Genomic DNA, 15,433 nt, shown 5'->3' on the forward strand with positions numbered 1-15,433 from the left:
TTTCCAGAGCGAGCCTGATCAGAGGCGTTCTTAGGAGCAGGGAGGCAGTGGATTAGGGAAAACAGGGCACGTAGATTTGATTTTCAAATATGCACATGCAGTCTTCCAGCCATTTTCTGCTTTCGTAAATTGCAGGTGAAAGGCCCATAGGCATTTTGTATCTGCCAACATTCTGGGCAAGGTTTTTCTTTGAAAACTAGCGGCAGGATTACCTGTGGACTTTGTAGCTATGCAGACTTTCTGAAAATTGCCTCCAAAGTTCATCAGTATTGCATCATGTTTTGTAAATTTGCTTTAATCGTCCATATTTGGTTGGAATTGGCCTCCAGGAAAGCTGTATAGAAGGAAACCCAACAACATTTAAATGCATGTTGCGCACTGTACCTGCCAGTGATGTTTTATACCAGGAGCATGGGCATTTCATGCTCTAGCATTGATTGATTTCTTTTTTGCATTAGCGGCTGGGGCGCATTCCCTTCCCTAATCAGCTGAGATTTCCTGCAGTCTGAAAAAAACCCCCAAACCCTTAATTAAATAATTGAAAGTTATGTTTTGTTAACTTCCCCTTGAACTCCATTTCTTAAAATCGGTAGAGCAAAGCAAGAAGCTTTGTCATTTGAGCATCGCTCATTCGCTCCATTAGATACTCTCACCGGTGAATTTGATGACTTTTAAGTGACATTTTGGGCACTTGCCGTGCAGTAGTGCTGGCTTGTGATGGAGAATGGGTTGGCTGTTAAATGGACCCAGAGAGATTCTCTGATCATCGTTTGCTTAAGCGATACAACTGACACTTTAAGAATGCGGATGACCTTGCTGCTTTAGTGAATTAGCTCTGTGGGAGATGGAGCATGAATCCAATAGGAAATGAGGGGGAAAGCATCCCTTTTTATTGAGTGTGTGCAAAAAAAAACAAAACAAAACCCAAAAAACAAAACTGAAAACACTTTGTCTCTCCTGTTTTCTCTTTGTGACTGTAGTATAAGGAAATCTAATGATTGCCTGATGGAATGGATTGGTAATGATGATAGATGAGCTCTGCAGGCAGCAATGCCATGTGCCCCTGGAGGCTCACTACATCTGTATAGGCTTTTCTTTGACTCGGGCATAGTCTGGACCTGACAGTGATGCATGTGACTATTGGCCGCATTCCAGACATGAATAGCAGCGTCCACAGTCACAGAATCTGTCCCCTCCCTTGGAACAAAGTGCCTGATAATTGAGAGCATGGTAGTTGAGAGAAGGGCAGTAGAGATCAATTCATTTGATTCATAATCAACCAGTTCATGTTGGTGGGGGATGGTGCCTCTAGTTCATAAAAAGAAATGCGTGCTGCCGCTGCTTGAAACAGGTTAATGCTGTCAATGATCAGGGCTTTCGTGGGTTTTAAAATGGGAGAGTATAATAAGCTGGTTACGGTTGTTTGGTCAATTGATTTGCTGCTAACACTTAAAATATATAAACCCACTGGGAGCAATGAAGGAAGAAGATCAGAAACCGGAGCAAGAATCAGTCTGTGTGTGGGAAAAACAGCTAGAAAGGTGGTCGGCTACTGGGCATATAGAGATGGTAGCCTGGAGTACACTGCAGCAACACTTACAGGACTGAGCCCCAAAGTCTGTGTCCAATTACTAGTGCTGGAAATGTTGATGTCGCAACAAGTTTGGAGGAGTAGCCTAGTGATTAGAGCAGCGGGTTTGAAACCAGGGTTCCACTTTGTCCAGTGAGACTCCATGTAACCTTGGGGTAGTCACTTCATCCTCCATTGCCTTCTCCCATTTTGTATCTATGGGGAAAATATGTTTAGTAAACAAGCCCCTTAGATTGTAAACCTTCTGAGGCAGGAAATACCTACTTTACCTGATTTTAACTTACCTTGTGTTCAGATTTGGAAAAGCAAGGAAATAAATTCAAAATCCAAACTCAACAAGTGACAAATGCTCCATATTCTCCCTTTCCCTGTCATCTTAATCTTGGGACTTTTAATTGCAGCAGTGGCCAAGTATTTATTTAATATGATTTGTCCAACACGAGGACGATTCCTTAACCTCTAGCTGTAGGGCTTCAGAGCTGTCAGGTGGAAGAATGTTTGAGCTGAACTATTAGTCAGTACTAAGGAGAGAACATAATTTCAAATCCTGTTGAGGTTAGATAAATATTCTAGTCATTTTATAGCTGGCAGACACCTGGTAATAATGTGCTATACTGTGTAGCAGAGCAAGTATATTATGTTTATTCTAAACTGAGGTCATTGAATACGATACGTGATGGGAATGTTAGAACAGCAGCACTGTGCATTTCTCAGGATTTAAACTTGCCTGATCCTTGATGCATTCATTCCTCTGATCTGAGATTTCCTTTCTACAGATAGTTCTTATATTTGCTTAAAATATAAAGGATTTACCTTTTATCGTGACAAACTTTCTTTTCAGCCTTCTCCTCCCCTGAGGTCTCTAGCTGTTTATGATGTGTCTGTTCTTTAGATGTTTTGGTAAAGGCCGCACTGGTATTATTGGCTTTATTAATACAGACCCTTGTCATGGGAAAGGTGGGTGCTGGAGGGAGCTAAGCGAGGATCTTGTATGCTTCTCTGTTCAAGATGGTGGGGTACAAAGGAGAAAACAAAAAAATGATTCTCCTGAATAAGGAAAAATCTTGCAGCTGGTCACACTGTAGCTGACCACTTGGGGGTGAATTTTCAAAGCACTATGTACATAAAATTATGATATACACATGCAGTTAGCTTATTTTTGCATAATCACTATTTTATAAACATCAAAAATACGCATGTACCTTAGGTTTTGTGTGCACATGTACGTGCGAAGAAGAGGGCAGTCTGGGAATGTTCCAGGGCAGGGCCAACGGTTTCGCCTGTAGGTTGCTATTTTATAGGAGACTTATGCGCGTACAGTTGGCAACTTGCATCATTTTACATCAGCTAAGGCTAAAAGGGAAAAAAAAATGGAAATTTTTGCAAAATTTCCAATTTTCTTTCCACTGCTAGTCTTAAGGGGAAAAAATGAAAAATGTTTCTGGTCCTTCACATCTCATGTAACACCCCAACCTCAACACTTATCTTCATTTACACCATTGTTAACTATCTCTACCATCGTTAGCCATTATTAATTAGTAACCTGTCCTTTCTCTTCCTTCTTCGCCAAGTTCTAGTCACCCTGTTACATGTAACTGCCTTTTCCGCATCACTGTTCTAGTTTATATTTATTATGCACTCCTGTTTTATGTGAACCAGCATGATGTGACTGCAGTCTCGAATGCCGGTATATAAAAAACCGAAATAAATAAATAAATAAATAAATGTATGTCTTTGTTACCCTAATGTCTGATGAATGGAAAGTACAGTTAGGTGATTATGATTTGGAAAGAACAAAATATTTTCCCTGGTAGCTGTATTCTTGTAAATGGAACCCATAAATCTGGTTATGTGATGTGCTTTTTTTTTCTCTATTAATTTACAGATTGTTCTCTTTGCATACGCAAATCTTTATCCTATAAAACCCAGTGCCCAACTTGTTGTGTGGTAAGTCTTGCTCTTCCCTTTCTTTATGGAACATGTTTTTTTTTTATTGGTCAGTTTTCTTCCCCCGTTTTATATTTCCAGTTCTGTTGGAACCGGATTCCATAGGCCAAGTTTTGCAATTCCAATGGAGTTTTGCAGTTTGGTTAACAAGTAGTTAACCAATTGTACTGTATTGTATTATAATTACAATACAATACAGCTCATCTAAAATTAAGTCCTAAAACTCTGATTTTGCTTTTTAAAATGTATATTCTGAAATTTCAAAATGTGTTCTGGTGTATTAAAATATAGGTAATGTCAGTTCTTTTTGACTGTCCTGTTTATAATGGAAATCTTGGGTAAATGCAGTGCCTGTCGCATGTAGATTAGATTACTGTGTATGCTATACTGGTTATCGCACTATGTTTTCAGTGGAAAGGTTTGGCTGCTGACTTTTTTTTTTTTTGGTTTGTTTGCTTGGGTATTACGGCGCAAATAAGTTGCCATTAATTGTCACAGATGCGAGCCCTTGGACTGTGGCATGGTTGACGCAGCCTAGCAAGTGAACCTATTAGGCCCATGCTGACAGATGGACTCACTTTTGCTAGGTCTGAACCTGGGGCTTCACCTGTACCAGGAAGGCAGCTCTTGGTCCAAGCTGGAGTCAGGGTAGGCAGCAGTCCAGAAGAGTAGTCTGTATCTGTAGCAGAGGTCAGAGACAGGTGGACACAAGACAAGACACTGGGGACCACAAAGCTAGGCAGGAATGAGATGAGGCAAGGCAGGACTATGAGAGAGGCATGAGAGAGGTAGCAACATATTCTGAATCGCAAGAGAGAACTGTTGGTGAGACAGCATCTCTGAGCACGTCTGGCTTTTAAATCCCCAGCCCGTGCTGATGATGTCATCCTTTGTTGCTGCTGGCTTCCTGCCATGTGGCCTATGAGAGCCGGGCTGTTGTGTGTGCACGCCTTAGAGGTTGGCGTGGCACAGCCAGGAAAGCCAGTGACAGCAGCATTCTTCCAATGCTAAGGGCCGGCAATGTCCCGGGCAAATGTGGCCAGTTGTGGGGCTGTCCCATACCTGGCCAAATGCTACATTAATCAAGTTTAGAAAATGGGTTTTTAAGCAGTGGACACCTTTTAAGGGGGTGTACTTGAAGTTTTTCTTTGAGCAAAGGAAGCTATTGAAGTTTCAAAAACAAAATTCCTTTAACCAGCCACAGCTATGCTTTTTCTGTGGGGCACGCACAGTAATACAGCCCCTATATTGGAAATCCATGTTAATAGCATTTTTAGTGCAGTATTGTTACATTACTGCTGTAAAGAGACTTGGTGTCTGGTAGCTAAGGCTTTCTCACTCAGAATGATCATACTCCTAGCTAGTCCCCAGAACAGGAAAATGTTTTAACTAGTGATGGGGAAAAAACCCAACAAAAGAGCACTCCTTCGGTCCTATATATCAAAATGAAAGAGAACAAAAAAGGAAACCATTGCTAAATTATTCAAAAACAACTCAACCATCAGAATATAGATATATTTAGCTGGTATCCATAAACAAAATCTGTATTTGAAAGTGCCGCATCAGAAAGCCTGTCGACGTGTTCTTACCCACAGAAGAACCGTCCGGTCTACTAATCATTTGCGGCTTATGCAGCTAAAAAGCTTAGCAAAGTGTCTGCAGCTAGAAGCTTGACAAGGAGAAACCTTTGTGAGACTCGGCGTCCGAATACAAAAGATATCTTTGAGAAATATGACAATCTGCCCCTGAGGAAGCTACGTGCCGTGTAGCGAAACACCGGCCGCTGTCGGGTTTAGAGAGTTCATTATTTCTAGTCAGGACAGACAGACATACGGTAATTCCTAAAAACAAAATTACTTTTTGACACTTTGTCAAGCTTCTAGCTGCAGACACTTTGCTAAGCTTTTAGCCGCATAAGCCGCAAATGATTAGTAGACCGGAGGGTTCTTCTGTGGGTAAGACCATGTTGACAGGCTTTCTGAGGCGGCACTTTCAAATATAGATTTTGTTTATGGATACCAGCTAAATATATTTATATTCTGATGGTAGAGTTGTGTTTGAATAATTTAGCAGCGGTTTCCTTTTTTAACTTGTGATGGGCCAAATGACTGAGTTGTCTCTGGATGCAGCTGACTTGTGTTGAAAAATGCTAACTTTCCATGGGTGACATATTTGATACTTGGTGCTGCAGTGCTAGTAATTTATTATCCCATCTCAAAAACTGACATCAGAATTTGTGAAAATTTCTCGTTATATTGTTATACTTGTATACTGCCTGCCTCCCTACAATAGTCAAAATTCAGCATCAAACTAATAATACAATAGAGCAAAATACAATGAATACAGCATGAGCAAAAAAAAAAAAAAGGTGTAAGTTTGTGTTTGCGTGCTGCACCAGGTTCCATGTTCACCAGTGAATTTTCAAAGTGGCTTCACATGCATAAATCCACTTTGAAATTTCTGTCTAAAGTCTGTAGGTAAAAGGTACAGGTTTTAGCTTATGTGGGCTGTTTGAAAATTACCCTCCCGGTCTTGATATTGCAAACACTGGCTGAACTATAATCTCCGGGAATATATGAAACAAATGAACATCTAATGATAAAATCTGTTTTTCACCATTTGGTGTTCGTTTTTTTTTTTTTAATGAGAATTCTTTTTTTCAGGATTGCTTGCACAGTATTGTAGGGTTGTATTTAATTCCTGGAGACTCCGTGCCAATTCTGGCGGATTGACAACCCTTCTCATACCTACATTGTTGTACAAACCTCATGCCTTATTTAGAAATTATTTCTTCCCATTCTGTGCCCATGAATGACCTAATATATCAGTCATTGAACTCATGCACACTAGGTTAAAGATGGCTCATGTCAACTGCTTATGAGTGAGTAGGAGGATGTATCTATCTGCTTTAATGAGTAATTAGTAGGATATGCTCTGGGTATGGTCTAAATATTTGTTTTATGTATATTTTCTCTTTGTGATTATATCTCTCAAAGCGATTTACAACATAATCAGAAAGGCGGTTGACAAATATTTTTAAAATAATAAATAAACAACGCATATCACTTAATTTATGTCAATCTAAAATTACTAGTCTAAACTAATCTGAATATTGGATAGTGAAATAACTACTATGGGTCTTATCTCCCACCTTTCCCTGCTATCATGGGGAAGGCTCATCAAAATCTTACCACCTTCCCCCTGGAAATCCATGGAATTTGGAAGCTCGTGTGAAAGTCTCATCTTAATTTGTAGGCAGGAGCTTTTATTGGTATGGTGAGTTAAATGCTTTTTTGCAATAACAAGTCATAAAATGTGGATTTAACGTTTATCCTTAATTTGAAGCTGATGTTACCCAAAATATTTCTTTCTCTCATTTTGTAGGCTGTAGTGGAACCTGATCTGAGAAACAACCGATTATTAGATGAGCTTGTCAAAAACTTTCATTCTGCCAGGTATTAGTAAAAATTCCACCTTTTCTGGTAAAGTCGTCCAGTCTCAAGACGATGGAAAACATCTTTTAGCTATGGATTTTAAAGGCTGAAAATTAAGGTTTATTTATTTATTTTTAATTTTGGTGTTCATTTTTCACAAGGGATGGGTTCCTTTGAGAGACAATGAGTTAGATTTTTTTTTTCAAACATGATTTGGTAGTTTTTATGGGGGAATTTGGGCATATACCAGATTGTACAACCTAACTTAGAAGTTAGTCCTGACAGCAGGACTGGCATTTTTAATAAGTGCTTTAGAAATTTTTAATAGCTCTATTTAGCTAATCTCACCTTTATATTCCTAAATATCTAAGAGAAGCATGATAGTTAAAGGATGACACATTGGGATTAAGTGATACTTTCTATTAAAAAGGGCAAAATATGGGCTAGTTCAGTGCTGTCATGCGGAAGGATCTGGGTTTGATTCCTGGCTCAGGTCTGCTCCCAAGGTTGACTGGGGATGCTGCAGTGCAGTGCCTCCAGCCCTTGAGTGGGGAGAGGGAGTCTTAAACATTGTACAACGGCTGTCCTTAGGGCCTATGATACCGTTATGGTATGAACCCTGGTGCATGGCCACTGACCCAGGTTTGTCAGTGGGAGAGGATATAAAATAGGGGATAAAATCCCTATATAGTTGTGAATGAAGGCTGATGGCATCAGTTCGCATCCTTGGTTCTGACTCAGCTGGAAGCTCAAAGGAGGAGGCTACTGTTGGCACCTCTTCCCCCATAAAAGTGCAGATTTCTAGGATTGAGACTATCACAAGTCAGTCGATAATTTGAGGAACTTGGATGATGTGAAGGGGTTAGTCATCCTTTATTTCTGCCTAGTTATCTTTATCTTTATTTGGATTTATGAATTGCCTAAAGCAAACACTAGGCAATATACAGAGAAAACAAGCATAAAAAGTTACAACACAGTCGCATCAAACATACATAAAATGGGACCAGCTCAACCATTTATAATTGTATACGTTAATTTGTTCCGATTTGCTTTAGAAGCTAATTTGTTGGTGGTGTTTAACTAGCACTCATCTGGGCTTCAAAACTGATTTAACTGAGACCAAAAACCAAGCAGCATCTCCTTGTTTTTGTTCTTGTGCACTGCTGGAGAACTCCGGGGTCTTGCTGTTCCTTCATTTATTGACCTTGGCTCTATACATTTCTTTAATTAAATTACCTTTCACGTCTTATACTGATTCCACACAGTTGTGGTTATTCTTTGCAAAGCAAAGATTCCAATTAACTCAGATAGATAAAGGTTTTGACCAGATGTCTGAAAGTTACAATTTGTGGTACTTGTGGGTCTCTGGAAACTATTTATCTGATTGCAAATTAGCAGTGAGGAATTGTACAGTGGTAGGTGTACAGCTCTATTATATTATAATGCATACACTTTGGAAGGAAAACATAAAGATATGTTTCCTTCATATTTTGGGGGGACATTCCGATTCCTTATTTACTCCCATCAGGAAAAAAAGAAATTCAGGCACCCTACTGATACTGAAGATCTATTTCAGAAGTTTGTCTTCCCTCAATTTCATTGATATGCCTTTGGAAGCAAAAGTTTTCTCTTGGAATAGTGCATGAAGGAAGCTTACGATCAAGTGGCACTTTAGTATACCATTCACAAAAGTCCATTGGGGACTTTCCTTGGTATCGCACAGTCTTGCAGACCCCAGAACAACAAACGCACCAATTGGAAAGAAAATGGCATAAAGGTAGAACTGCTGAAATTGAGTTGCATCTTAAAATATAGTGTCAAGCATTTAGTTTCCAAGTTTTTTTGGTTCCTCATCAGATACATTCTCCCTTCCATCTTGTCTTGCTGCAGAAAGCTTTGTGCAAGCCTTTGAACATAAAACTAACCTTATTCAACGTCTCTGATTCCAATCACGATTCCTTACAGTATTTTCTCCAACTGATGATACCAAAATTACCACCAGTAAATTTGCCGCTTTTAATAAAGTTTCTTTTGCTAGTTTGTAACTTATTTTTGATGCAGATTAATTTCTCCTCCTTTACCTGTTTAATTTATCAAAGATCTAGATATTGTATTGCTTCCATACTTGACTGTGATTGTAAATTCCAGCCTTGAACAGGGTTGAATCACTTAAAATTTCTAGGGTATGGCCCTATTGAAGAAATGTTTGATACAGCCCAGTATGAAAATTTGCAGGCCAATTTCAATCTTCCTATACTATCTAAAATAATTGAAAAAAGTAGTTTCATTGCAGCTCGTAACTTTTTATAGGAAAAAACCTTAGTTTTTCATCAAACAATCAGGATTTCACAAAGGATTCAGAACAGAAACAGCCCTTACCGTGTTTCCCCGAAAATAAGACCGGGTCTTACACTAATTTTTGCTCTAAAAGATGCGTTGGGGCTTATTTTCAGGGGATGCCTTATTTTTCCATGAACAACAATCTACATTTATTCTTGAACAAAAAAATCAACATTTATTCATATATAGTCATGTCATCACATTCTGGAACATCATCATAACTCTCCAAACCCTGACCCTTCACCAAGAAAAGCAGACACCCCCAAAAGAATTGCACTCAAAAGAGCCCACGATACCCAAAACAATAAGGATTAGCAAGTGCCGGGCTCTCACACATAGATCGGGTAGTCCTGCTGGCGTCACTCCCGTCACAGGCGTGCTGTCAGGTCCCTTGGCGTTCCAGCTGCTCTCTTCCGCGTTCCACTGCAGCCAAGTGTAGCAGTTGGCTCCCCCTGGTGACCGGAAGCAGCCACAATGCTCTAATATAATGGGCTCGGGAATAGAGTGGCGCCAGAGAGACTACCCGATCTGTGTGTGTGAGAGCTCAGTACTTGCTAATCCTTATTGTTTTGGGTCTCATGGAGTCTTCTGAATGCGATTCTTTTGGGGGGTGTCTGCTTTCCTTGGTGAAGGATCTATCTGTCCTGCTGCATTCTATTGCCAATTATTTTACTTTTTTACATTTATAGCTGCCTGGACACTATTTAAATTGACTTTTATGAACTGTAACTAGGGCTTATTTTTGGAGTTGGGCTTATATTTCGAGCATCCTCAATCTTGAAAAATCATGCTAGGGCTTATTTTCTGGATAGGTCTTATTTTCAGGGAAAAACGGTATTACTTCATTAAATAACAATTTAAATTTAGGTAATGGGTACACTGACTTTATCGTCGTCTTGGACATGTGCAGTGTTCAACACTGTAGACCATCATCTCTTGGTTAAGTGTCTTAACACTGGTTTACATGAACTTCCACTCAATTGGTTTAAATCTTTCCTTACAAACAGATCCTTTAATGTAGACCGGAACTCAGCCTCATCTCAATCTCACCATCTTTTCTGAGTGGTTCGCCAAGGTTCCATTTTGTCTCTAACACTATTTAACCTGTATCTCGCACTCTAATTAGTCTTAGTTTTAGCTGCTATTTTTATGCCAGTGACATCTAGGTTATGGCCAGCTTAAACCTAGAATCCCAGGATTGGTTGACAAGTTTTAATAACTGTCTCACCGAGGTGACAAACTGTGTTTCAACTCATTTAAATTAAAAGTGAACCCAGACCAGTCTGAAGCCATGTGGTTTACCAGGAAATTGGACCCCTGACCCTTCCATCGCCTCTGAGCTCTGGTTCTGCAATTCAACATGGAGAAGTTGTTACTATGTTAGGATTTAAATTTAATTCATCAGAGAGATCTAAGAGGCTACCTGAAAGGACGCACCTCACGCTGCTCTGACTCCTGGATTTCTTTCTTGGAATAAAATGTTGCCTTAATTTGATAGTATGCCTCATAAAAGGAAGGGGAAGATACGAATCTTTCCTCCGGAATTGGATATCCCCTCAGGTCAGCGGTTTATATCTGAGTTTGCTGTCCTTACCCCGGAAAATAGGGCGGCGAGCCCCGCTGGTGATTCGGCAAGAGGGAGTACTGTTTTCGCCTGGGGAATTGTCTCTGAGCCCGCCGGATCCTCGGGCATAGCTGCAAGCTTCTCCCCTGCATGCCGTCGACAAGGTTGAGTCGCCGATGGATGACATCACAGGCAGACTCAGACTGGAGGACTTGTCGGCGTCAGTTCAGTTGGAGAAATGGTTCTCTCCCAGGCTGTGTGCCCCGAAGCCCAGGAGAGTAGAAGGCTGGGCGAAGGAGTCGGCCCTCCAAGACCATCGGAGGAGGGTGGAAGCACAGCGGAGTTGGGAGCCTACCATCTATGCTCACTAGAGATAAAAAAAAAAACAAAACAAAAAAAACCCCTGGTGATGGTTACTCTGGAGTCCCCATGGGACCTAGTTGCAGGTATTGCTCTTAAATTTAATGAACAGTCCCAATCCTTAGAAACTGTAACTCAAAGGCTCGATTCAATTGAAAGCAACCATCGGCAGTTATCTCAGGAGCATGCTATCTCTGTTCAGATGCTAACTAAGGATATTCAACACTTACAGGATTTAAATGCTGTGTCTGTATGGGACCGGATTTCTTCATCAAGAAGATTGGAATCGATGGAGAACTACTTGCGGCACCCAAATGTGAGACTCTTGAATTTCCCTAAGGTTCTGGGTGAGCTGCCCCTATTGACTTTTAAGAGGTATATGCAAGAGGTCCTCAAGATTCCTGCGGAAACAGCTCTGGCAGTTAAAAAAAAATGTTTCTCCCACAGAGACATGGTTCAGATGAATGAGCGTATAGAAATTGATAATTTAACTGATTATCTTGACAATTCTAATTTGGAGATAACTGAATGAGCTGATCTTTTTGTTACCTTTTTTTTTGAACAGGATTTGAGTCTGATAATGAAAAATTATTTCAAGAATTTAAATGTATTTTACCATGGTGGTTTAGTGTGTATTTTACCCAGATCTTTCAAGAACTACTCAGCTGCGTAGAAAGGCTTTTCTTTCAATGCGGTCCGAAATATTAGCTTTAGGGGTTAGTTTTTTTTAATTACGTTTCCCTTGTAAATGTGTAATTAAGCTATCTGGAAATACATATATTTTCTTCTGTCCTAATCAGTTACGGGAGTTCATAAATGGTAAAATGCAATGACCTGGTATATATATATATATAGGAGGAAGGATCTATAAAGGGAATTAGGGTATCATGCAGTTTTGCTATAATTTTCTTTGGTTTCATATATTGTCTCCTCTAATTTTCCTTCTCTCTCCTGCCTATTTCCTATGAAAAGAATAAGAGAAAATTGTTTCTTTATGTCAGTGTTTCATGGATCTCATTATTTTGATTTGAAAGTCTCAAGTTTCCCTTGCAAAGATATTCTTTGTAAATTTTGATTAAAAAAAAAATGTAATTCATTGCTTAAATTTACTTCCTAAATCTCCTACCTTACCTAGCGCTCTTAGTCTTTTTTTATGCTTCATTAAGCAGTTGAGGTCATTTCTGGACATAGACAATTTAAAAACCTTGACTTATTCATTTGTGTTAAGTCATTTAGATTATTATTAAGCTCCTTACCATGATCTTTCATCTTACTCAATTACTTGGTTCTAGATAATACAAAATACTGCTGCAAAACTTATTTTTAACAAAAAAATATGAACGTGTCAATCCTATTACAGCACCTTTCTTGGTTACCAGTCTCTTTATGTGTTCAGTTCAAATTTGGCTGCCTCATCTTCAAGGTGCTTGATTGGGGTAGTACTTACCTACATCTCCAATCTTGATTCCATATCTTCCAGGTCATATTTTCCGGTCTTCCTAGTATGAGTTATTGAAAGTTCCCTCATGTAAGGAAATCTGATTAGAAAGGACTAGGGAAGTGGCTTTTTCCTACCTAGCTTTCAGTTTTTGGAACCTTCCTTCCACTTGTGTCTAGAGAGGGATTTTACTAATTTCAGGAAGAGCTTAAAAACTCATTTATTTTGTCTGGCATTTGATACATAATGAGTATGTTTAGTCATATTCCATCACTGATCAATATTTAATGGTGATTTGCCTTAGTTAAGGAAATTCTGATTAGAAAGAACTATGGAATTGGTCTTGTCTTATGCTGAATTTACATTAAAGAGGGTTTCTACAAATCTTAGGAAAGTTTAAAAGCCTTTTTATGCTGTTCATCTGTTGTGTAATGGGATTCTATCTTTTAACCTAGTTGTTTTATTATATTGACTGTACATGAAAGTCTAATGTGTTTAACCTTTTGTGGTGTTCATTTTTATTTGTTTTATTGTATTTTATAATTTTTTTGTATTTCATGTTTATATTTTATTGTAAATTGCTTTGATTTTTAAGAAAGTTTGTTTTGTTTGATTAATCACATTTCTAACACCCTGATAAGATTCAGAATGGGTTAGAGCGCCACTGGGAAGAATATAAACCAAGCAATCGGGAAAACAAAAAAATTTACAGAGTACCATTTTATGTATTTATTTATTTAAAAGTGTTTCTATACCGCTTTTACAAACAAAGTTTAGTCAAAATGGTTTACAAACTGTAGAAAACATTAAAGAAAAAAAAAATTAAAAAAATACACATCTCATAATAGTAGTAAAATGAAATAAAAGGTTAATAAATTATAAAGAATCTAGTTAAATCAAAAAACATATCAAAATAAAGCTGCCATTTTGTAGCTGCTGAATATGTATAGGAGAGGGAAGAATTGAGGGAAGGGAATGATTTTTTCAGATGTATATAAAAGACTAATGGGAGGGGAATTTTGGAATGAAAATATTGATATGAAGTATTACTGTTTGGTGGTTGAAATTTTGAAAGCAATCTGAAATAGGTATGTTTTTAAAGATTTCTTGAAGTGTATAGGGTTAGATAGTAATCGTAATGAGTCGTATAATGCATTCCAGAGGGAGGGACCTGCTACTGAAAAGGCCCTTTTCCTTGTAATGTCTAGTCTTGCTAGTCGAGGTGAAGGGATATTCAAAAGGTTTTTTGTCAAGGATCTCAGACATCTGATGGGTTTGTAGATAACGAAGTAAAGAGCTGAGCCAGGTGGAAGTGGAGTTATAGATGAGGGAGTGAATGATGGTAAGAATTTTACATTGTACTCTGAATTTTATTGGTAACCAATGAAAAGCCTGTAGAACTGGAATAATGTGATTTCTGATGGAGCTACCTGATAAGATACACCCTGCAGCATTCTGAACTAATTATAATGGGTGGATGGTGTTATCGGGAAGACCTAAATAGAGAGCATTGCAATAATCGAGACCAGAGAAAATGAGAGATTGAAGAACTATACGAAAATCACAGTGACAGAGTAGTGGTCGAAGGCATTTTAGAAGTTGTACTTTGTAGAAATATTTTTTAGTTACTGATGAAATATGTTGCTTCATAGATAAATCTGTATTAATAATTACTCCTAAATTTGTAGCATAAGTAGAGATTGGAATAGGTGTACCATTTAACAGAAAATGAGAAGGGGGAACAAATGGAGGTGAGATGCACATTTTCTGTTTTAGATGGATTTAATTTTAAACGATTGTGTGAGAGCCACGTGTTGATAGTATTCAAATATAAGGAGACCATGGAAAGAGTAGCTGGCCAGGATGTATTCTATGGAATCATGAACTGTAAATCATCGGCATAGATTTTAAACTGAAGGTTTAAAGAAGAGAGAATACGACAAAGTGGTAACAGATATTGAAAAGAATAGGGGACAGCAATGAGCCTTGAGGAACACCTGAGGAAATTGTATGTTTATGTTTAAAAATGAAATCATTTGCTTCTGAAGTATGTATTGTGTATAATGCTGTATAGATGCACCTGAACATGTCAATAGTCCCTGCCTGTTTGGTTTGCAGTGCTCAAATGATGCTTTAAGTGAGATGCACGGCAAAAATAAAATAAAATTGTGACCTAATCTATTTTGACAACGATAACAGATGGTGACCTGGGGGGAAATCAAGTATTAATTCTCATTTGGCTAGCGGTGTGTGACATTCATTGAGGATGATTAGCCACCCAGGGTTGTGGGAGGCTGGGGAGAGGGGCTCGTGTCAGGGGTTGCAGTGGGGATAGGAAGACTGGCCCTGCCCTGCCCTAGCTGCACTGTTGTAATTATAACTTCTGATCCACTCTTATCAAATAGTCTAAACTACCAATTAGATTACAGTTTTTATGACTCGGAGAATATTATAAGCCATGTTGCTCTCTTCCTCTTTAATTAAAGTAAACATGAAAATCAAAAAGAAAGTAAAAGTTTAAGGGCTTATAGGAGCAAGCCAGTTGAGCAGGAGGGGGCAGGATTGCTGTCGTGAGCCCCCGCAGCATTCTGGGTTTGTTCTTTTTTTCCTAGTAGGAATCATGGGGCTAGAAATCTGAGCATTTTATCTGGGATCTTGTATCCGGGGAAGAACATCAGTTTCTGCTGATTTTAAAGCTGACTTCTAATAAAACGTCCCATCTTTCTGTATTCCCATTATTTTATTAAATTAACTCTCGC

The 15,433-nt window shown here is 38.7% G+C and overlaps 1 protein-coding gene across 7 annotated transcripts in view; it reads left to right on the plus strand.

The window, feature by feature from the left end:
* Positions 1-15,433, plus strand: part of RAD18 (RAD18 E3 ubiquitin protein ligase) — a 320,686-nt gene that overhangs the window by 22,830 nt on the left and 282,423 nt on the right. For 6 of the 7 annotated variants that reach the window (XM_029601443.1, XM_029601441.1, XM_029601447.1 and 3 more), the window contains 2 exons: positions 3,477-3,538; positions 6,923-6,993. In XM_029601443.1, the coding sequence (XP_029457303.1) occupies positions 3,477-3,538; positions 6,923-6,993 (133 nt within the window). Of the gene's footprint in view, positions 1-3,476; positions 3,539-6,712; positions 6,815-6,922; positions 6,994-15,433 lie in introns of those variants that run through there. The other variant, XM_029601446.1, reaches the window with a different exon arrangement.

The sequence above is a fragment of the Rhinatrema bivittatum genome, chromosome 4, assembly GCF_901001135.1.
Source record: "Rhinatrema bivittatum chromosome 4, aRhiBiv1.1, whole genome shotgun sequence".
Taxonomy (NCBI): Eukaryota; Metazoa; Chordata; class Amphibia; order Gymnophiona; family Rhinatrematidae; genus Rhinatrema; species Rhinatrema bivittatum.